Source organism: Chlorocebus sabaeus, chromosome 13 (assembly GCF_047675955.1).
Source record: "Chlorocebus sabaeus isolate Y175 chromosome 13, mChlSab1.0.hap1, whole genome shotgun sequence".
NCBI classification, from domain to species: Eukaryota; Metazoa; Chordata; class Mammalia; order Primates; family Cercopithecidae; genus Chlorocebus; species Chlorocebus sabaeus.
The window spans coordinates 62975670-63000413 of NC_132916.1; the positions used below are offsets into that span (position 1 = coordinate 62975670).

At 41.1% G+C, this 24744-nt stretch overlaps 1 protein-coding gene across 5 annotated transcripts in view; it reads right to left on the minus strand.

Moving 5' to 3' along the window:
- NHSL1 (NHS like 1) overlaps positions 1 to 24744 on the minus strand; it is a 273262-nt gene that overhangs the window by 23412 nt on the left and 225106 nt on the right. For all 5 annotated transcript variants that reach the window (XM_073022531.1, XM_008006865.3, XM_008006864.3 and 2 more), the window contains exon 4: positions 1748 to 1940. In XM_073022531.1, the coding sequence (XP_072878632.1) occupies positions 1748 to 1802 (55 nt within the window). In that variant the 5' untranslated portion in view covers positions 1803 to 1940. The remainder of the gene's footprint in view (positions 1 to 1747; positions 1941 to 24744) is intronic.

Sequence of the window (24744 nt, forward strand, 5' to 3'; positions counted from 1 at the left end):
AGGCACTTAATTATATATAATGTAATTACATTTCTGCTGCATTTAATCAATCAAATAGTGTAATTCATTTTCTTATAGAAAAAAGCAGCCATGTATTTCATTGACCAGTAAACATTATACTTTGTTCTAAAACATAATTATACTTTTAAAAATAATCTTTAAAAAATATTATCTAGGTAAATAAGAAGCATATTCAGAAAGATCAATAACATTGTTTGCTGAGAAAATGGCTTAAAATGTCCTGCTATTCTTTTAAGATTTAAGTAAAATAAATGTGGAAAAATATATACTGAACTAAAAATAATTCATGTACTTATTTATTAAATTTCTATGGAATTTAAAATATGAGTTCTAAATGTAATTTCTAAATACCCGGTAAGGTTTTAAAAAAAATCTTCAGTGACTATGAGGATGCTATTAGCCCCTTACAAGCTCACCAATGCCATGGCAAAAAGCTTTCTAAAGCTTTCCAACAGCAGTAGCCTCAGAAGCACAGCAAGGATGCTATGGGTTTCCAGAGTAAATGTTCAGGAAAACTCATTCTTTTTGGTCACCTAGTTTTTTTGTCAGCTTCTGGCCTTAAGGGCCCTGCTTTGTATGAACTGATTATCAATGACCACTATTAGTCATCTATTTCCATCGAACATACAATTCAATTAATAGTTGAAGCTGTTAACTCTTCACATGTCTATTTTCACTTTGTGCCCTCCCCAAACCATTAACCCATGCTCCTTGTGGGCTATGGAGGTGATAAAGCAGGAAAATTTTGATTCTTTTTTTTTTTGAGGTGAAGTTTTGTTCCTTTTTGCCCAGGTTGGAATGCAATGGTGCAATCTCTTGGCTCACTGAAACCTCTGCCTCCTGGGTTCAAGCAATTCTCCTGCCTCAGACTCCAGAGTAGCTGGGATTACAGGCATGTGCCACCATGCCCTGCTAATTTTGTATTTTTAGTAGAGACAGGGTTTCACCATGTTGGCCAGGCTGGTCTCGAACTCCTGAACTCAGGTGATCTGCCCACCTCAGCCTCCCAAAGTGCTGGGATTACAGGTGTGAGCCACCGTGCCCAGCTGATTCTGCTATCTTTTTAGCAGCTCTCCTAAGTTCATGAAAGATTATCTTTGAATTGTATGTACCTTGTTGTCACCTTAATTGTCACAAATGATTACAGGCTGAGTATAATATTCCATAAGAACTTGAATTTCAGGTTTGGCAATTAATATTTGTAGTCTAGCTTAATATAACATATTCTGAAAATTTTATATTCAGAAGAAATTTTGAATAAGTAATGTCTCATTTTTTCTACTTTAGGAAATTTCTAGAAAATCTATCATTAGAAACATCACAAAATAATTATTTCTTTACTTCTGTAAATATTACTTAACCCTTTAGAAGGGAAATATATACTTTTTCTTCATACCTAGGACCACATTTACAAGATGTTTCTATATAACCAAAGGCTTACTAAAAAGCAATTTAATTAAAAGAGACACTCTTAAGATGAATGGTTGGACCACTGAGTTCTTTGACACCAGTGTTTGGCGACATAGTCTTCTGACCCAACAAGCAATAGATATTTCATATGCACACATATATGTAGTTTCAATATTCCTTTCATTAAACAAAGAGCATGAAGTTGGACCACAGCTATTCACCTTTGATACAACAATGAAATGCTAACAGCGTATATCAAAAAGCTGTAGTCATTCTCCCAAGTACATTCTGAACCTGTCTGGCTAGCAAAGCGTACCAGTTATGTTAATAGGCACCACATCAGCCTGGACTGTTTGGGCTTGCTGTCGCATCTTCTCTTCTGGTGTTGGCAGTGGAAGCGACTTGGTCCAGTTCGTCTGAGTATTAAGGTCGGAGAAGTCACTTGAGGTTGGTGTTTTAGGTCTCCTGATGGAAATAAATCTTTCTTCTTCTGACGAAGAGAGAGAACACTGCAGAGAAAAAAGAAGCAGCCGCCACAGTGTATAAAGAGCTGGCAGAAACATTTTAAAATATGTTTCTTATTTTTAAAAAAATTAGATTGGTTTAAAAGAAGCCAAAACAATTGGTCACTTTTAGGAAAAGAGGCAATGGTTTGCTCAGTCTCTTGAGTCTGACCTGTAATACTCATGATTCACACCGGCCTTAGTCTGTAAACTGTGAGGACTGCAAAAGGTTCTGTTGACCCACAAAATCTTTGAAGTCCTTTCTGCTTTCCCTCTATCTACTGTGGTCAGAAAGTTCATGAAATGGGTGGCACGGTGGCTCACGCCTGTAATCCCAGCACTTTGGGAGGCAGAGGTGGGTGGATCACTTGAGGTCAGTCATTCAAGACCAGCTGGCCAACATGGTGAAACCCCGTCCCTACTAAAAATAAAAAAATTAGTCAGGGGTGGTGGTGAGCACCTGTAATCCCAGCTACTTGGGACGTTGAGGCAGGAGGATCGCTTGAACCCAAGAGGCAGAGGTTGCAGTGAGCCAAGATCGTGCCACTGCACTCCAGCCTGGGCAACAGAGTGAGACTCTGTCTCAAAAAAAGTTTTCTAAAAGAAAGAAGGAAAGAAAGCTCATGGGTTTAGTTTAACGTTAGAAGCCTGGAGAAAAACAACATGGCTGTGGCCATCAGTTTCCATTTTTATTAAAATTTAGTTTTGCTCAAAGTAATTTCTAGCCTCAATCTTATTTCCTTTAGGCTCTGACTTCAAGGACATTTCAAAAATGATAGAGCTATTGTTGTTCAACTATTTGTGCTCTTGTGAAGCCACTTATATGGGAAAAAATCAGTGTGAAATTGTTAAATTATAAGGAGTTGACTAAAGCTCTGCTCTGAGCCATATCAAAATTCTATGAAAACATTTCTAGCATTGTCTGTTTTGATACAGATTAACATCCTCACTGAAGAGCCCTTCTTCAATACCTTTCTTTCCCATAACACCTTAAAAACTGTAATCAAGAAAGTTGTGTTGGCAAGCATTTTATGATGGACTTCAACCTGGCTCCATGGCAGCTGGTTCTGTGACTAAGATGCTCCAAGAAGGCCGAATGAGTGCAGGGTGCTTAGGAACACAACAAAAAAGGGTAATCGACTTTTGTGGGGGAAATAACAGCTTATAATAAAAAATAAATGTGTAAGAACTGCTCTTTAAGTCTGAAGCATTTAAACGGAATTACCACTTATGAAAGTAAAGCTTTTAGAAAGAATTTTACTGGAAAATAAAAAGTCAGTGAACCTTCCCAAAGGGAATACCTGTACAACCAGCACCCAGTTCAATACACCTCCTACCCCAACCACATATACCCAAACGAGGGTAACTGTTATCCCAGCTTCTAATACCACAGCTTGGTTTTGCCTATATTTGAACTTCCTGTAAAGGGAATCACACTGTCTGTTCTCTTTTGTGACCTATTTATTTCATTTAACATTATGTTTCATCTAACTTTACAAGGCATGTTTTAATCTTTCTGGACTTAATGCAAGTCTCTAAGAGGACACAGATGAGAAATATAAAGAAATGCATTGGTTAGAAATTTCAGGCCAGGCACGGTGGCTCACGCCTGTAATCCCGGCACCCTGGGAGGCCGAGGCGGGCGGATCACCTGAGGTCGGGAGTTAGAGACCAGCCTGACCAACATGGAGAAAACCTGTCTCTACTAAAAATACAAAATTAGCTGGACATGCTGGCGCATACCTGTAATCCCAGCTACTGGGGAGGCTGAGGCAGGAGAACTGCTTGAACCCAGGAGGCAGAGGTTGCAGTGAGCCGAGATTGCACCACTGCACCCCAGCCTGGGAAACAAGAGCAAAATTCTGTCTCAAAAAAAAGAAAAAAAATTCAAACACAAGAACACTGTCATCACTGTTTATTGCAACTGCATTCATCTTGCTGCAAAAATCTGTATTTATTCTACAACCACTGGAGCTCTATAAATCTGAAAAAGACTATGTAAGAGCTAATGAAAATAGTTTGATATGGGCGATAGGGCCCCAGACTAAGAATCCAAAGACCTGAGTCTCTTCCTAAACTCTGATGTTTCCTTTGCTGTAAAATGGGGCTACCCAGCCTACCTTTGTGCATCCACAGAGGTGCTCTTAAGACCTAATAAGATGATAAATGTGAAAGTGTCTATGACTGTTAAATATCGTGGATATGGGCCAGGCACAGTGGCTCATGCCTGGAACCCCAGCACTTTGGGAGGCTGAGGCGGGCAGATCACAAAGTCAGGAGATCGAGACCATCCTGGCCAAAATGGTGAAACTCTGTCTCTACTAAAATTAAAAAACAAAAAAAATTAGCTGGGCGTGATGGTGTGCACCTGTAGTCTCAGCTACTTGGGAGGTTGAGGCAGGAGAATCGCTTGAACTTGGGAGGCTGAGGCTGCGGTGAGCCGAGATTGTGCCACTGCACTCCAGCCTGACAACAGAGTGAGACTCTGTCTCAAAAAAAAAAAAAAAAAAAATCATGGATATGAAGGTGGTGCTGACATAAATATTACTTTAGAAAAGCAAAGTCATGAACTGACACGTGCTCACTTTTTTTTCTTTTACCAAGAAGACTAACAATAATAAAGGTATGTGGAAAGATAAATCATATAATTAGATATCTCAATACATTTATTTGATGTTCTTAATACATAAAACACATAAAATGATCATCCAGTTTCTTTTCCACCTAAGGAAAATGTGAAATAATGTTTGTAATTAAATTGACAAATATACTCAATTTATAAACTGAGCATGTTGTTGGTGTCTTATAATACTAAATTGCACTATAACCATTGATACTTGATCTGATTCTGGTTAAAGGGGTCAAAACTCACACAGATCCTTAAAGACAATCAAAGGGGTTTTGAGTCAGCAGCAGCTAAGCCATACTGATGTAAATCAATTATTTCCAGCCTTTTTGCAGTTGTGACATTTGTTAAGTTTGATTTATAACACATATTCTCTACCCTTAAGATGCACACACACACACACACACACACACACACACACTTAAAATTAATATCACTGAAGAATTTCATGGCAGTTTGTATAAAGGCCACATGTCTGAGTTTGAATCTCAAGCCAGTAAATTAGAGGATTACTCCAATTTCCTGTTACATACACATAAATATAATTTTTCAGGCAACCTTGAATTATAGTATAAAGCTTGAAGGCAATAAGAAGCAAATCCTAACCAGAAAGGGTTAAAGGAAAGAAAAATAAAGCTTTCAGGCTACAGCTCTCTATGCCCTGTAGCAAGGGCTCCCTTTTTCACATGACGTCCACTATGGGAGCAGGATGAAGCACTGTCTACCGTTTGTAAGCATCTCAATGGTGCTCATCAGCCCCACTAACCTACTTTTCTTCTAGTTGACTGATAGTGTCAGAATCGATAACTCTCATAATGAAACAGCACTTCCCCGTAGGGACAATCACCAGGGATCACTCCAGCATGACAACTGACAAAGAGTGTCCATTTTGTAAAGTGCTCCTTTCTCTTACAAGAAAATTTCCCAGCCAAGCAGGGCACAGATAGAGTTATACACAAATGTGACTGTCAGGTCTCACACTCTACTAAAGGACAGTAAAACACTACGATGGATGGCTTCCAGGATGATATGACTCTCATGCCTCCCAGTGTATATAAATACAGCAGGGGCACAGAAACACCCCCCTTATTTCAATAGCAGAACACAACATGATTAGCCTATTAAGATGGACATAGTAATACCGGATTATTACACGGGCCTCTTAACTATCTCCATTTTTCTGCCCTTGTTGACCATCCTCCCCTGCTCCTCCCCTTCTAATTGTCTACTCTCAACATGGCAGGCAAAGGGATCGTTTTAGAAATACAAGTCAGATCATGTTGCTCTTCTGTTCAAACCCTCCGAAGTCCTTACTATGACCTCCAAGACCCTACATGATCTACCAGCTGGCCACTGTTATCTCCCTGACTGCATTTCCTACTGTTCTCTCCCATATTAATTCTACTCCAGCCACGCCATCCTCCATGCTGTACCTTGTACCTCCCATGCACACTCCTGCCTCAGGGCCTTTGCACTTGTTGTTCCCACGGCCTGAACTGCTCCTCCCGTAGACATCCACACAGGTAGCCCCTTCTTTTTCTTTAGGTCCCCTTAAGAGTCCTCTTTTATTGAGGTCTTACCTGTTCATCCTATTCAATTTCAACCTCTTTCTAATATTTTGTATCCCCTTTCCCTTCTCCCTTTTTTCTCTTTAGTACACACAACTAGTACACATATATTTTATTTATGTATCTTGACTCTCCAACAAGAATATAAGTTCCATGAAGCTTCGAATCAGAATTGCATAGAAGGTTATTTCAGAATTTGAGCTTCAGAAGGCCTACCATTTAGTAACTGATGGCTATATGCCTTGCCCTTGGTGGGGGCTTTATAGAATGTATCTCATTTAATCTTCATGGTGTTTGCCTTAATAATAAGGAAGTGGAGACTCAAAGGAGTAAAGTAACTTGACTTTTGGAAAGTTCACAAGTGGGCAGTTGAGATTAGAAACCAGAACTGACCCCAAAGTCTCTCCTGTGAAACAGTGTAAAATAACAATGTGGCAATATTTACAATAAATTACTAGGTCTTCTGGTCTCAAAACAAAATCTCCCTTTATAGCTGTAAATAAGAACAAAACCTTTTGAAACTCTATACAAGTAAAGAAAAAAAAAAAAACAAAACTGTGTGTACCAGCACATCCTGGTACTGTCATTTACTAGCTGTATGTTTTGATCAACTCAATCTCCCCATACAGAGAACAGAATGACTTAAGTAGCATTCAAATGCTTCATGTTAATGAAATCCCTCAATATAGGGTGACTTCTTTAAAAATTGAGTTTGAAATTGCCTTGCTCTCAGAACTTCAATGTTGGTCAGTTGGTCAATAATGTTTACCAATACCCCACATCCTGGTCCTGGACGGAATGGGGAGTCACAAATGAAACATAAGCCAGATTCCTTGTGTCAAATTGCTTCATTCAGAAAGGGAGAGAAACAGGCAACACTGACAGTTACTTTGTAGTTTCTGGATGCTGGAAGACCTGCATTTTAGAGACTTCTAGATTCTACCCAGAAACCAGACAAGCTCCCACCAGACAGACAGTGTGGGGCCTGAAGCAGGGCCTCCTTCCCATGTAATCTCATATGAAATATGCTCTCTTTCTCAGAACAGCAAACTGATCCAAAAGTGGGATTAACTAAGAAACACAGATTAGTTCAGTCTTTTTTGTTTTGATTTGTTAGTAAAAGTTAGAAAATTGAATTATAGCCAGAGCTAAACTTAGTATTCATTTAGAATTATTACATGAAAATAGAGAACAGATGACACTATATAGAACATATCAACTATATAGAACTATATAGTTGGTATCTTTAAGAAGACAGCAACATACATTCCAGTCCTTTTTGGAAGACACTTAGTCTTTGATGCTCTTCCTCCCAGAATTAAACCTCTTGTGTTGACTCTTGGTTTTCAAGATCCTTCACAGTTTCATAGGGTGCCAAAACGTCTGTAGCCTTTTTTGGCTATATGCTTCTTTTGTCTTTAGTAGACTTAGACACAAGAGACCCTCACTTACTTCTGTTCTCTGTGTATTCCTTTTTTTTTTTTTTTTTTCCCTCCTGGCACCAACAACAACAGAAAAAGTGGGGGGTAGTGGAAATGAATGCATGTAGAAGCACAGTTCATGGTTCATTCAGCAACTCCATGATGGCCAACAGGTGACTTCCACATCCATATTATCAAGTAACTTTAAGTGTTCATTCTTTTTTTCTTTTGAGATGAAGTTTCACTCTGTCGCCCAGGCTAGAGTGCAGTGTAGTGGCACGATCTTGGCTCACTGCAACCTCCGCATCCCAGGTTCAAGCAATTCTCCTGCCTCAGCCTCCCAAGTAGCTGGGATTACAGGCACGTGCCACCATGCCTGGCTAATTTTTGTATTTGTAGTAGAGATGGGGTTTTGCCACATTGGCCAGGCTGGTCTCGAACTCTTGGCCTCAGGTGATCTGCCCGCCTCAGCCTCCAAAGTTTTGGGATTACAGGTGTGAGTCACCATGCCCCGCCTAATTGTTCATTCTTTCATATGCCTTATATTAGTCCCTTTACCTCAAATCTAATTGCTTTATCAAGAGCTCTAAACTCTTTTGTTATTGCTGTTTTCGAGATGAGGTCTTGCCCTCTTGCCCAGGCTAGAGTGCAGCAGAGCGATTATAGCTCACGGCAGCCTCAGATTCCCAGGCTCAAGCAATCCTCCTGCCTCAGCTTCCCAAGTAGCTGGGACTATCGATGTGTATCAGCATGCCTGGCTAATTTATTTATTTTTCATTTATTTTTATTGCATTATTATTTTTTTGAGACAGGGTCTCACGCTGTCACCCAGGCTAGAGTGCAGTGGCACAATCACAACTCACTGCAGACTCAAACTCCTGGGTTCAAGCCATCCTCCCATCTCAGCCTCCCAAGTAACTAGGATGAGGGGCACAAGCCACCATGCCCGGCTAACTTTTGAAAGCTTTCTGTAGAGACAGGGTCCCGCTATGTTGCCCAGGCTGGTCTTGAACTCCTAGGCTCAAGCCATCCTCCTGCCTCAGCCTCCAAAGTGCTAAAATTACAGGCTCGAGCCACTGCACCAGGCCCTAAGAGCTCTAAACTTTCTTATCACACAGTAAATTAAAATATTTTGGATCTTAACTATCCCATATTAAGCGATCCTTTCCTCAAAGAAAATACTTAATTAGAACATATATGTTTAAACTGATATAGTAAATTGTTTGTAATCATATTTTAGTATAACAAATATTTACTATAACAAATTACTTAGTATAACAAATTATAATACATTATGTTATGTATTACAATCATATAACATAATGAATATTCAAGAACTCACTACTCAACCCATGACCTAAAATATTACTAATAACCTGAATCTCCCTCCATGCCCCTATCCCATCTCTCTACTTCCCCAGTGGTGATCACTAGCCTGAATTTTGTGTTCCTAATTATTCCTTGTTATATGTGTGCATATGTGTGTGTGTATGTGTGTGCATAAATTTGCTTTGACTTTTACAAAAATAGTATTATTCTCTTTGTGTTTTTCTTACCATTATCTTTCTAAGACACATCCATGTAGTTGTGTGAAACTATAATTCATTCATTTCACTGAGGTATACATTCCACTCCAGTACTAATTCATTCACTTCCATAATTGATAGACAATTGGGTTGTAAAAGACACTCTTTGTATTATTTCAGCAAGGCAAAATTCCCCATAAGAGAATGGTTAGGAAGAAAGGGCTGTGGGAAAGGCTGTACTCCCCATACACTCATTACTGGGTGAAAAACATGAGCTCTGGAGTCATAAGTCTAGGTTTAAATCCTGGTTTTGCTTTTAGGGGTAATAGATGTATTCACTATCTTGATTATGGTAATGGTCTCCTGTGTGTACACATGTCAAAATTTATTAAGTTGTATACTTTAAATATGCATAGGCTTAAATGTGTATAGATTATTTTATGTAAGTTATACTTCAATAAAGGTATTTTAACAAACAAAGATCTTGTTTCAGTATTTAAAAGCTATGTGATCTTAGGCAAGTGATCTAATCTCTCCAAGATACAATTTTCTCATCCATGATATGGGCATAATCAAAGCTACCTTGCATGGTTGCAATAAATACTGAATATATTCACATACAGCACTGAGCACAGTCCCTGGCGCCTGAGACTTTCCATGTACCAGGTGTTTGGCATCATACTGGAAACACAGAGATCGACAAGATAGGGATGCTGTCCACTAATCTAGAAGAGAAGGCAGGTATGAATAGACCCTGATTATAGAGTAGAAACAGCAAGAGAAACTGGAATGGGTCACTGGAGACACTCTTGCTGGTTTGCAGGCAAAAAGGCCCGGGAATGACCGACCCCGATTCTCTCATTCTTGCCTGCAATGGCATGGAATAAGAAGGTGCCATAACTGCAGAGCAGTGAGCATCGACTCATTTGTGTTTCTACAGTGTCCTGAAATTACTCGCAGAGACCCAGTAACACATGATTGCATATGGAGTAATCACTTCTCGACTGTAAGCTACTCTAGGCCAAGAACAGGATCCATATACTGAGACTAAGTAGCTCTTAAAAACATTTTTTGGGGAAAAAAAAATTGAGTGACGCATACCAGACAAGTCAAAAAGGAGTAAGAGATTACAAAATCGGGCATAATGAGGAGGAATTGGGGTAATTGAGTAATCTTGCCCTTTTGCTTAACCAGCATGGTGCAATGAAAAGAAATGAGCTCCAAGGAGCCCCGCCTTCACATGCGCCCTGCAAAGAGCCACCTTCGCATGCTCCCTGCAAGGAGCTCCCGCCTTCGCATGGCTCCTGGTGCTTTCGAGCTATGTGATCTTGAGAAAGCCATTTCATATTTCTGAGTCTCCATTTCCAGATTAAAATAATAGTAATAGGTATTAAAATAATCTGTTCCATGGGCTGCTTGTGGAAAATAAGATCTAATTTGTGAAAAAGTTCTATATCCTAACGTGTACTGTGATGAACAAGCTAGCAATAGCATAAACAATGGTAGCTCCACACATAGATAACCTGTAAAGCCATGACAAGCAGACATTTGTCAGTAGATGCTGAAACCTCTCAAATTTATTGCCTTGGGCAGGAAATTCTATGTGGGTGGAACAAAAGATGATTGGGAGAGTGGCCACATTTTTATAAAAACAGACATTGTCTATTGAATTATTTTCTTTGAAGCGTGGTTTGAAATACCAATCAGCTTAATAACACTTATCATCATTTGAGCATCTACTATGTGCCAGGCACTGTGCTAAGGGTTTCACAACATTAATTTACTTCAACCTTTCCAAGGCAGGTAGGGTAACTATGTAATTTTATCAAACCCAGAACACCTCTGAGAGTGAAAGGGGGTGCAATTAATAATTACACAGAAAACAGCTGTAAACCAGGGCTGTCCTAAGCAAACCAGAACATGTGGTTTATATCTCTTTACAGTTGAGGAAACTGAACCTCACAGACGAAAGCAACTTAACCAAGGCCACTGAGGTCTGACAGGTGGAAAAGCTGCCCCAAACCTATGCTCTCAAGCATCATGTTAAATAAGCCTCCTGTGTTTACAGGTATGGCAGCAAGGTTACTGCCTTTTCTTCAAAGTCTTCCTTAGATTTTAACACTTGTTATCAACAAAGCCTAAAACAGAAACTGACATGACAGTTCAAAGAATAACAGGAAATAGGGAAATTTCGAGTTCTATCATTACTATTAAAGCCAACTGTTTACTGCCAAAAATCTAGATCTAATACATCTCTTTAGGGGTGAATTTTACACAAGAGATTGCATAACTCATGATTGATATCTTTTCTGCTAAGACAAAGGGGACTCTGTGAATGTTTCCAGATTCAGTGAACATACCATCAAACACAACTTCCAATAATGGCAGGGGGAAATTCCCTATCGACTCACAGTAAGTATTTTGGCACTGATAACTGACCTCCCTTCAAATGCAAGAACCTCTTTGGCAGTACTTGGCATATGCTGAAAACTGAAATGAGAAAAAAAGTCAAAAATAGAACACAAAGCAATGGCATACTCTTTCATTTCAGAGTTGAATGAAAAGATATTTTCTTGAATCTCTTTCTTTCCCTTTTTTTTTTTTTTTTTTTGGAGACGGAGTCTCACTCACTTAGCTGCCCAGGCTGGAGTGCAGTGGTGCGCTCTCAGCTCACTGCAACCTCCGCCTCCCAGATTCAGGCAATTCTTGTGCCTCAGCCTGAGTAGCTGGGACTACAGGTGCATGCCACCATGCCTGGCTAATTTTTATATTTTCAGTAGAGACAGGGTTTCACCATGTTGGCCAGGTAAGTCTGAAACTCCTGACTTCAAGTGATTCGCCCACCTCAGCCTCCCAAACTGCTGGGATACAGGCACGCACCACCACACCTGGCTTATTTCCTGGAATTTCTTTCCTTCCTTCCTTCCCTCCCTCCCTTCCTTCCTTCCTTCCTTCCTTCCTTCCTTCCTTCCTTCCTCCCTCCCTCCCTTCCTTCCTTCCTCCCTCCCTCCCTCCCTTTCTTCCTTCCTTCCTCCCTCCCTCCCTTTCTTCCTCCCTTCCTCCCTCTCTCCCTCCCTCCCTTCTTCCCTCTCTCCCTCCCTTCCTTCCTCCCTCCCTTCCTTCCTCCCTCCCTTTCTTTTTTTTTTTTGAGACAGAGTCTCACTCTTTCACCCAGGCTGGAGTGCAGTGGCACGATCTCAGCTTACTGCAAGCTCCACCTCCTAGGTTCAAGCAATTCTCCTGCCTCAGCCTCCCCAGTAGCTGGGATTACAGGAGCCCACCACCACACCTGGCTAACTTTTTGTATTTTTAGTAGAGACCGGGTTTCACCGTGTTAGCCAGGATAGTCTCGATCTCCTGACCTCCTGATCTGCCCGCCTTGGCCTCCCAAAGAGCTGGGATTACAGGCGTGAGCCGCTGTGCCCGGTCTATTTTCTGGAATTTTTAAATTGCTTTGCCAACGGCATTTTTTTCAATGCATCATGTTTATGTTTAGATGATATGCATAACATATACAATTGGAAATACTTTAAACAGTTTTCTTGCTACACTATATTCTCACTTTGAACATCAAAGATACGTGTGGATCTCATTAGCAAAACATCTTTCTTCATACGATAACACATAGAGTCCTACTTGGTATTTCACATTAGGATAATGAGGATAATTATTCTAGAACAATTAGCCAGAGTAAATAACCAGAATAGACGTCCTCTAGGTTCTCTTTTCTAATTTATATGTCCTTAACCTTTGCCTTATTACCAACTCATCTTAAGCACATAATGGATTTTTAATATTTGTTGAATGCAAATTAGATGATTTTTGTAAGAAATACTTCTTTTAATGTTGATAATTTGTTAACTCATGCATCTCTTCTTCTATATAGTCACTGCTCTTTGTACCATACCCCTCCCCTCAAAACCTATTAGGAAATATAAAAGAAAAGATTTTCCAGATCGAATTTCCCCTCCAAATTGACTTCTAAACACCCTATATTTAAAATGATTCCCTTTGGGAGGCCGAGGTGGGTGGATCACGAGGTCAGGAGCTCAAGACCAGCCTGGTCAACATAGTGAAACTCCATCTCTACTAAAAATACAAAAATTAGCTGGGTGTGGTGGCACGCACCTGTGGTCCCAGCTACTCGGGAGGCTGAGGCAGCAGAATCTTTTGAACCCAGGAGGCAGAGGTTGTGGTGAGTCAAGATTGTGCCACAGTACTCCAGACTAAGCAACAGAGTGACACCTCAACTCAAAAAATAAAAAATAAAAAAAGATCCCAACTGTTCGGGTGATGTTAAGAACATGAACCATGGTTAGGAGTCTTAGTCTTAACATGGAAGACTATACTGCTGACTTGGAGCCCCTTTCAACAGTTACTGGATTCCCACCTGATTTCAAATGACAGCTTGATGATCTATTAAATCCCATGAAGATTTAGGTCTATTTCTAACTTCTACACTGTTTTTAATATTCTGTTATACTGGTTTGTACATTCGGCTGCCACAACGGAGGAATCCCTAACTCTATGTTCTCACACCTGGTCAAGGCAGTTCTTCCTTACTGCTCCTTTGTTTTACAGCTTTCCTAGCTACAAACTTTAGCTTCAGCTTCCTTAGTCCTCTCTCTTCTCCTTTAACCCCTCAAAGTAGCCTCAGATCAAGACAAAACAGAACAGCTTATAACCCCAGCACTTTGGGAGGCCAAGGTAGGCGGATCACTTGAGGTCAGGGTTCAAGACCAGCCTGGCCAAAATGGTGAAACCGTCTCTACTAAAAGTACAAAAATTAGGCTGGGTGTGGTGGCTCATGCCTGTAATCCCAGCACTTTGGGAGGCCAAGCTAGGCAGATCACTTGAGGTCAGGGGTTCAAGACCAGCCTGGCCAAAATGGTGAAACCCCATCTCTACTAAAAGTACAAAAATTAGGTTGGGTGTGATGGCTCATACCTGTAATCCCAGCACTTTGGGAGGCCAAGGAGGGCGGATCACGAGGTCAGGAGATCGAGATCATCCTGACCAACATGGTGAAACCCCATCTCTACTAAAAATGCAAAAATTAGCTGGGCGTGGTGGTAGGCACCTGTAGTACCAGCTACTCGGGAGGCTGAGGTAGGAGAATCGCTTGAACCTAGGAGGCAGAGGTTGCAGTGAGCCAAGTTCACACCACTGCACTCCAGCCTAGGCAACAGAGTGAGACTCTGTCTCAAAAAAAAAAAAAAAAACCACAAACAAACAAAAAAAACCCAGAAAAAATCTACTCATGTTTTTATTGGTATTGTGTTAATCTTATAAATTAACTTGGGCAGAATGGAGAGCTTTTTGATATTAACGCCTCTGAGGACATGATATGTCTTTTCAGTTACTCAAATCTTATTTGTGTTCTGTAGTTTGTTTTTGTTTTTGAGAAGAGTCTTGCTCTGTCACCCAGGCTGGAGAGCAGTGGGGCACACTCTTGGCTCACTGCAACCTCCACCTCCTGGGTTCTCCTTCGTCAGCCTGCCGAGTACCTGGGATTACAGGCACACCTCACCACGTCCAGCTGATTTTTGTATTTTTAGTAGAGATGGGGTTTCGCCATGTTGGCCAGGCTGGTCTTGAACTCCTGACCTCAGGTGATCCACCCAACTTGACTTCCCAAAGTGCTGGGATTACAGGCATGAGCCACTGTACCCGGCCATATAGTATTTTTTAAAGTTTCTTTCATATAGATCTTGTCCTTTTCTTACTAAATTTATCTGTACTTTGCAATAGCTATTTTAAATAGATTTTTCCTGTTGTATCTTCTAATTTGACTTTGTAGATATGAAAGTTATTGATTGTTATATATTAATTTTATACCTTACTATATCATTGAACTCTGTTATTTACAGAAATTTTGAAATATTACTTTCTTGGATTTACCCAAGTATATAGACTTAACCACGAACAAAGAGTGATAACATAATCTCAATCTTTCTCACTTTTGCCCTTTTTATTCTACAGCTTTCCTGATTTTGTTGGCTACCTCTTTCCATACTATGCTAAGTGGTAATAATGATAGTGAATGTCCTTCTCTTATATCGCATTCTAGTGGGAACAGCCCACCAAAAATTGTGGGATTTGGAGGACAAGGCAGATAAACTTTGTTAAGTTCTGCTATATTTTTTTAAATCAAGAATGGCCATTAAATTGTACCAAACAACTTGTCAATATCTACAGTTTTGACTATATAAAATTTTTCTCTTCCGATCTATTAATATTATTAATATATAATTAGATTGCCTAGTATCAAGCATTCTTGCATCCTTGCATTACCATTGGAATAAACCCAGGTTGATTTTGGAATAGTTCTTTTAATGAGCTGTTAGATTACATTTCCTACTGTTTTATTTATGATCTCTTATGCCAATATTCATGAGTGAGACTGGCTAGTTAATTTTCTGCTTCGTACAATCTTTGCCAGGTTTTGGCATCAGTGTTAAACTAATTCATTAAAAAGAACTGCACTTTTTCTCTTTGCTCTGAAAAAGTTTTAAGCATTGGACTTACCTATTCTTTAACATCTTTCGTAGAAGACCACTCCTACCCAACATACACAAGACCATCTGGGCTTGGTATTTTTTTCAATTTGATGTAAACGTTTGATAAGATTTGTTTTTTTTTTTTCATGGTAATCACTCTGATAAAATATTTCCTCTTTTCTAGGATCAGTTTTGATACACTGTATAAACTGGAAAATCAGTTTCAAAATTACCTATGTATCTCCCATCTATCAAAAGATGATATACGTCAGCCTTCTGTATCTGTGGGTTCTGTGTCTGTGCATTCAACCAACCACGGATTAAAAGTATTTGAACAAAAAATAAAAGAATGGCTGTGTCTGTAACTGAATATATACAGACATTTTTTGTGTCATTATTCCCTAAACAATACAGTATAACAACTGTTTACATAGCGTTTACATTATATTAGTTATAATTATAAGTAATCCAGAGGTGATCTAGTATATGAGAGGATATGTGTAGCTTATATGCAAATACTACATCATCTGATACAAGGGACTTGAGCATCCACAGATTTTGGTATTTGTGGGAAATCCTGGAACCAGTTGCCCATGGATACTGAGGGATTACTGTATACAATTTTTACTCCTAATCATAAAATTCTCTGCTTAAAAATGTATCAGAGATTTCCTGTTAGCTATGCAATAAAGGAATTCCTTCACTTAGCATTGCCCCTCTGTGAGCCCACCTCAGCCTCCCTCCACCAGCACTCCTGTTATCACTCCTGGTGAACTCAATATCCACAGCACGGCCCATCTAACACCTACCTGAGTCCTTCACAGCCTCACTTCTAACCTGCCTCGGCTGCCTACTCTATGGACATACTCCCTGACCTACCCATTGCAGGATGCCTGAATTGAGGTTTTAAAGGTGTTTCAAAAATTGGTAGTCCTACAGACGTTGCTGAAGGTGCGAGAAAAAGAAAAGAATAGAGACCGTGCCCTAGGTTTTTGACTTAAGTAACTGGTAGAATGGAGTTGTGGTTTACTGAGGTGGTTGTGCAAAAACTATGACAGAAGGAAGAATTTTTTTTTTTTTTTTTTGGAAAAGAAATGTGAGAATCACATATTTGGATTTGGACAAGTTTGAGATACCTGTAAGACATTTCAGTGGAGATGGAAAGTAAGCAGGTAACTGCATGAGTCTGTACTAAAGATATACATTTACAAAACATCAGCGCATGGCACTTAAAGCCATGGGACTCGATGAAATCACCCAAGGAGTGAGCCTGTTACAGAGTAGCAGGGGTTCAAGGTTTGAGCCCTGAGTTAAACCAACTTTTAGGTATTTGGAAGAAAAGGACTATCCAACAAATGATTGAGAGGCAATGTCCAGTGAGGGAAGAGGAAAGCCAGGAGTGTGTCATGTCATGAGAGCCAAGTATTCTTAGAGGAAAAGAATCATAAACAATGTCAAATGCTGAGAGGCTGAGTAAGATGAGGTCTGAGAATTAACTATTAAATTTTAGATTTGGCAACGTGGAGGTGATTGGTAGACTTAACAAGAGTAGTTTAAGTATGTGCGGGGGATAAAAGTTTGTTTGGAGGGGCTTCAAAAGAGATTGTGAAAAACGGATGTGGAGATGGCAAGTCTAGACAGTTCTTTGGACATGTTTAATTATAAAGTTGAACTGAACAATGTGGTAGAAATTTGAGGGGGATGAAAGGTCAAAGCAGGGTTTCTTCAAGATGAAAGAAAATATACAAAAATATGTTTGTATAATGATGGTTATGATGCAATCAAGACAGAAAATTGATTAGGGCTAAGAGAGAGGGATGAATTGCAAATATGAAGTCCTTGAGAAGTTGTCCTTATTCATCCCACTGGAAAAATACTGAGTGCCTACTGTGTGCCAGGCCCTGAGCTAGCCACTTGGGACACAGCAGGGCATTGCAATGGCGGGAAAGGGTGAGAGCATAAAGGAGGAGATGTAAGAAGTTTGATGGGTTTGGTGGTGAAAAGATATGACCCGAGTGCTTTTGTTTTCCTAGTGCAGCAAATACAAAGGGCAGAGTCTGAGTCTGTTTTCTGTTGCTATAAAAGAATATCTGAGACTGGGTAGTTTATAAAGAGTAGAGGTTTATTTAGCTTAGGATTTCACAGGTTGAGAAGTTCAAGGGCATGGCCCTGGCTTCTAGCAAGGGCTCTCACGCTGTGTCACAACATGGTGGAGATGATCAAAAGGGAAGCAGACATGTGCAATGAGGGGAGGATCTGAGGGTTCCCGGCTTTATAACAACTGACTCTCACTGGAACTAATCTATTTCCACGAGAACCAATCCCATCGAGAGAGGGCAGAAACTCACTACCAAGCCAGAGAACACCACCAAGCTATTCATGAGGGATCTTCCTCCATAACCCAGACACTTCCTACTAGGCCCCAACTTCCAACACTACCACAGTGGGATCACATTTCAACATGAGTTTTGGTGGGGACAAACTCGATCCATTTCCAAACCACAGCAGGCAGGATCTGCAAGTGACACAGAAGAAGCTGCGTTTGGAGATTTGAGAAGGTATGAAATATTACTTGAGAGAGTGGAAGAATGAACCGATGAGTTAATATAGTAGGATTGCTAGGCAGCACTTGAGGCTTAAGGTCATACATTCAGTGAAACACACCCTGGCGTCCTTCTCTAGCCTCGTTTAACCAATCAGGCTTTAGTGCAAAGCAGGGAAAAGTTGGATCAAACTGGAGTTGGGTTCTTGGCCAGGAAAGTGGCAGAAGGAGAAAGGAGCCAGCAGAGTTGAAAATGTGTGCAAAGAAGTGAGTGCAATGGCAGGCCATGTAATATAAGCCAGGGAAGGATGAGTGTGGACATGAAGAGGGCAGGGTTAATGGGTGAGAATTTCTCAGGGGGTAAAATAATTTTTGTAATGAGATTCTAGAGAGACCAAGCTAGAAAAATAGCAGATGGAGTTATCCTCAACTCTTCTTTGTCTCATAACTTAAGCAAATCCTATAGGATTCACTTTCCAAACAAACCTAGAAACCCCACCACTGCCATTCTGGTCCCAGCCACCCTTGGCCATTGCTTTTCTGGATTACTGCAAGGGCCTGTTGTCTTGTCTCTGTGCTTCTGTCTTCCACTGTCTATGGTCTAATTTTCCTACAGACAAATCCCGTTAAATAATCAATCAGATCATGTTACTTCCCTGCTCAACTCCTCCAGTGACTCTCATCTCACCCAGGAGCAACAAATCCAAAATCTTTACTATGGCTAATTAGGTCCTATGTGATCTGGTCCTTGGTTATTTCCTCCAAAGTCATTATCACCACTCTTCCCCTTGCTCCGTGCCTACCTGCTCTGGTGTGTGGCTATTCTTCCCACAGGGTAACTACAATAAGGTTTCCAGGCCTTTCCATGTGTGATGTTCTTCTTTTTTTAATGTTTTATTTTATATTTTACTTTAAGTTCTGGGATACATGAGCAGAACGTGCAGGTTTGTTATTTAGATATATATGTGCCATGGTGGTTTGCTGCACCTATCAATCCGTTGTCTAGGTTTTAAGCCCCACATGCATTAGGTATTTGCCCTAATGCTCTCCCTCCCCTTTCTCCCCACCCCGCTGACAAGCCCCGGTGTGTGATGTTCCCCTCCCTGTGTCCATGTGTTCTCATTGCTCAACTCCCACTTGGGTGATGTTCTTACATGTCACTTGATGGTCTGCTCTAATGACGATTCTCAGAGTCCTTCTTGGACACTCAATCTAAACTGGCAGTCCTGTCGCTCTGGAACTCTCCTTACCATTGTTTTATTTACCTTCATAACACTTATCACCACCTGGTGTTGTATGATGCTTGTTTGTTCACCATGATCTTCCCTTCAGTAGAAGGGGCTTTGGTTCACTTGATGGCTTCTCACTACTTAGAACAATCCTTGGCGTATTGGCAAGACTGAATATTTACTCAGTAAATGAATGAGGGGGTGAGCAAGGTGGCAGTTGCATGCAAGGTCAGGTGTTCAGTTATCCTCACTGCTACCTGGTCCTCAATCTCACTCCGTTGTTTCTGATGGGGACTCTGGAAGCAGTACAGTTATACCTGGGCACCAGGGGCAACCTGACAGAAGCTGAGCGGCTGTTGGCCGCCAGCCTGGCCATCACGGCTGGCACTGTCCTCCTCTCTGCCCACTTCCTGCTTTGGCAGACCCTGGTGTTGTGGGTGGACTGGGCCCTCAGCACCACACTCCTGGCGCTCCACGGCCTGGAGGCCACCTGCAGGTGGTCTCTATTGCTGCCTTTGCCAGGCACTTCTGAAGAGAGGTCAGGCCAGGAAGGCTGAGGATGGGAGTGCGAGAGAAGAGAGCATCCCTAGGCCACTGGAGAATAGCTGTGGTGCTTCAATTCTGAGTCTCAGTCCGCTAACATCTCAGCAGCATTTGCACTTGGCACTAAACAAATTCTGTCTCTGTGATTTTTTTTTTCCCATTTCTAGATTTACTATAAGTGATCCTTAAAAAGTATCTAAGCTGCTATTTTATAGTAGCTTTCCTTCACTTGTTTTAATTGTGTGTTTTCTATGTTTGGAATAATTACATTCAAATAGCTAGATATTTTCCCTTCACCTTTTTTTTTTTTTTTTTTTTTTGAGACAGAGTCTGGCTCTGTCACCCAGGCTGGAGTGCAGTGGCGTGATCTTGGCTCACTGCAACCTCCGCCTCGCAGGTTCAAGTGATTCTCCTGCCTCAGCCTCCCTAGTAGCTGGGATTATAGGTGCGTGCCACCATGTCCAGCTAATTTTTGTTTTTTAAAGTAGAGACAGGGTTTCACCATGTTGTCTAGGTTGGTCTCAAACTCCTGGCCTCAGGTGATCCACCCACCTAGGCCTTTCAAAGTGCTGGGATTACACACATAAGCTCCCTCGCCTGGCTCTCTTCGCCGTATTTTTTAAATAAAGCAATGTGTATGCCTCAAAAAAAAAAAAAAGAATGAATAAACTGTTTGTTCAAAAAGCTCACAGAGTACAATAATGCCCTAGGCCTTCACATTCACTCACCACACTCACTGACTCACCCAAAACAACTTCCAGTCCTGCAAGCTCACAGAGAACAATCTTCTTCCACTCCCCACTTTCTACATAAGGAAATTCATGCCTTAAAGGGGTGTGATGCATCCAAAGAAACACAGCAAGTGGCAGAACTAAAACTTGAAACTGGTCTCCTAACTCTGGAATGCCCCATCTCTTAACCACCCCCTTCCTCATCATTCAACCATACTTTTGGTCTCAGTCCTCAGTGCCATCTTGCCTGTTGCAACAGCCCCGTAACCATTCTTTTTACATACTTTCCCATCTCTGGATCCCTCCCCCATTTCCTGATTATCCAAGTCAGAATAATTTCTTTTTCACCTAGTGCTATATGCCAAACACTTATAACAGCAGGTTATATATAATGCTTTTTATTCTACTTAGTTTTCCCTACCCTGGAGAGCTGTAAAATCCTTAAGGCATGTGAAATATCTTATTAATCTTTGAATTTTGCAGCATCTGATACATTACATACTTTTTTTTTTTTTTTGGAGACAGAGTCTGGTTCTGTCACCTAGGCTGTAGTGCAGTGGCATGATCTTGGCTCACTGCAACCTCTGCCTCCTGGGTTCAAGCAATTCTCCTGCCTCAGTCTCCTGAGTAGCTGAGATCACAGGCACCTGCCACCACATCCAGCTAATTTTTGTATTTTTAGTAGAGACAGGGTTTTACCATGTTGTGCAGGCTGGTCTTAAACTCCTGACCTTAAGTGATCCACCCACCTAGGCCTTTCAAAGTGCTGGGATTATAGGCATGTACCACTGTGCCCAGCCCCACATACACTCTTAAGAAACATTTACTGCATTGGCTGCTTTCTGTTTCTAAAATGTTCTGCCAGAAATGAATGATTTTTCTGTTTCTAAAATGTTCTTTCAGAAATGTTCATTCTTTCAATCCCAATCACCTCTATGCTGAGGAAGGCCTACCCTTTTCACTTAACATTGCAACTGTCCCTCCAGTTGATTTTACTCCAGAGTATATGCCACTCTCTAACAGAGCAAAATTATAGTCATGTGCGCATAATGACATTTCAGTCAACAACAGGCTGCATATACGATGGTGGTCCCATAAGATCATAATGGAGCTGAGAAATTTCTATTGCCTAATGATGTCGCGGGCATCACAACATAGCACAACACATTACTCCTGCTTGTGGTGATTCTGGTGTAAACAAACTCACTGCCCTAAGACTCATATAAAAATATGACACAACTGAGGCCCGGCATGGTGGCTCACGCCTGTAGCCTCAGCACTTTGGGAGGCCGAAGTGGGTGGATCACCTGAGATCAGGAGTTTGAGACCAGCCTGGACAACATGGTGAAACCCCGTCTCTACTAAAAATCTACTAAGAATTGCTGGAACCCAGGAGGCAGAGGTTGCAGTGAGTCGAGATCATGCCACTGCACTCCAGCCTGGGTGACAAGAGCAAAACTCCATCTCAAACAAACAAACAAAAAAACAAAATATGACACAATTACGCACAATACATCATACTTGATAATGATATACAAGATAAAGATATCAAGTGACTATGCCACTGGTTTATGTATTTACCATACTATATTTTTTGTTATTTTAGAAGGTATTCCTACTTACGAAAACAAGTTAACTGTAAAACAGCCTCAGGCCAGTCCTTCAGAAGATATTCCAGAAGAGGGTATTGTTATCACAGGAGATGACAGCTCCATGGGTGTTACTGCCCCTGAGGAACTTCCAGTAGGACAAGATGTGGAGGGGAAGACAGTGATATTGATGCTGCTGACCCTGTACCCTGTGTAGGCCAAGGCTAGTGTGTGTGTTTGTGTCTTAGTGTTTTCCTCTTTAAACTTTTTTATTAAACATCTTAAATAAAAAAACTGTTACAGAATAAGGATATGAAGAAAACATCTTTGTACAGCCATACGATGTATTTATGTTTTAAGCTGTGTTATTACAAAACAGTCAAAAAGTTTAAAAAATTTAAAAGCCTATAAAGTAAAAAAGTTACAGTAAGCTAAGGCTAATTTACTATTGAAGAAAGAAACATACTGCTTTTTTGTAGAGATGGGGTCTCAGTTTGTTGCCCAGGCTAGTCTTGAATTCCTGGACTCATGCAATCCTCCCACCTTGGCCTCTCAGAGTGCTGGAATTACAGACGTGAGCTACTGAAACTGGCTAGAAAAATTTTTGTTTATAAATATAGTGCAGCCTAAGTCTACAGTGTTTATAAAGCCTACAATAGTGTACAATAATGCCCTAGGCCTTCACATTCACTCACCACACTCACTGACTCACCCGCAGCAACTTCCAGTCCTGCAAGCTGCATTCATGGTAAGTGTCCTGTTCAGATGTACCATTTTTCATCATTTCTACTGTGTTTTTATTGTGCCTTTCCTATGTTCAGATACACAAATACTCACCATTGTCACAATTATCTAGAGTATTCAGTGTAATAACATGCTGTAGCCTAGGAGCAATAGGCCATATACCGGGGGTCCCTAGCCCCCAGGCCATGCGCCTGTACCCATCTGTGGCCTGTCAGGAACTGGGCTGAACAGCAGGAGGTGAGTGGCAGGCGAGCAAGCATTACTGCCTGAGCTCCGCCTCCTGTCAGATCAGTGGCAGCATTAGATTCTCACAGGAGCGCAAACCCTGTTGTGAACTGTGCATGTGAGGCTCTAGGCTGTACCCTCCTTATGAGAATCCAACTAATGTCTGATGATCTGATGTGGAACAGTTTCATCCCAAAACTGCCCCACGCACCCATCTGGGCCATGAAAAAATTGTCTTCCATGAAACTGGACCCTGCTGACAAAGAATCTGGGGGCCACTGGGTTATCCCATCTAGCCTAGGTGTGTAGAAGGCTGTACCATCTAGGTTTGGGTAAGTGCACCCTATGATATCTGCACAATGACTAATCACCTAACAATGCATTTTTCAGCAAGTATCCACAATGCATGACTGTATTTGCTCTTAGTGCCGCCCCATGAAATCAAAGCTCCATCAAGGACAGAGATTTCTTGCATTTGGTTTACTGTTACATCTCCAACACCTAGAATAGTCTCTGGCACATAGAAGCTGATCAATAAGTCCTTATTTTACAAAGGAATTATAATTTTGTGCTTGAAGGAGCTCTTTCTCAGAACACATTACGGAGATGTGAGGAGTGTTTCTGGGTCCTAAATGACCACCACTGCTGGCTGTACAGCTTGGATGCATCCGCGCATCACAGTGACCTAGTGAATGGCAGGAACGGCCATGAAGATTAATGAAGATTTGGACTCAGAGCAAATATTTACTTAGTAGAAATAACTCAAGGAATTACTGTTGAATGAATAAGCCAACTAAGCAGCCAATCACGTACTATGCGGATGCACACAAATGAAACCCTCACTTCAACCTGAAGACATTCGCACATGAGTTATGGAGAGGGACCTATAGGAAGTGGTAGAGAAAACATAAGGCTTATGTGTTTAATTTCCATGCCAATTTCAGGATCTTTGTCACTGACAGCTCACTAAGACTTGTTAACTTTATGTAGTTAAGAAGAACAAGGCTGAGCATGATGACTCACGCCTGTAAGCCTAGAACTTTGGGAGGCCAAAGCGGGCAGATTGCTTGAGCCCAGGAGTTCTAGACCAGCCTGGGCAACATGGTAAAACCCCATCTCTACAAAAAAAAATACAAGAATTAGCTGGGCGTGGGGATGTGTACCTGGAGTCTCACCTACTCGGGAGGCTGAGGCAGGAGGATCACTTGAACCCAGGAGTTTGAGGCTACAGTGAACTGTGACTGTGCCATTGCACTCCAGCATGGGCAACAGACTCAACAGAGTGAGACCCTGCCCCAAAAACAAAAAACAAAACAAAACAAAACAACAACCAAAAAAACACAAAAAAGAGAGTGCTGCAATTAATCCAACCATGATGAATAAGCAAAAGGATGGGAAATGTGCTCCAAGATTGTGGAATTGGCTGTATGTTATAGTCGGGTGGCAAGTGGTTTTTTTGATGCTGCACAGAATCAAGAAATGGTGAAGTTAATACAAAACTCAGTGAGGTCACTCCAAGAGAAGAATGTAAGAAGGGAGTGGGGGAGGCAGGAAGGGGAAGCAGGC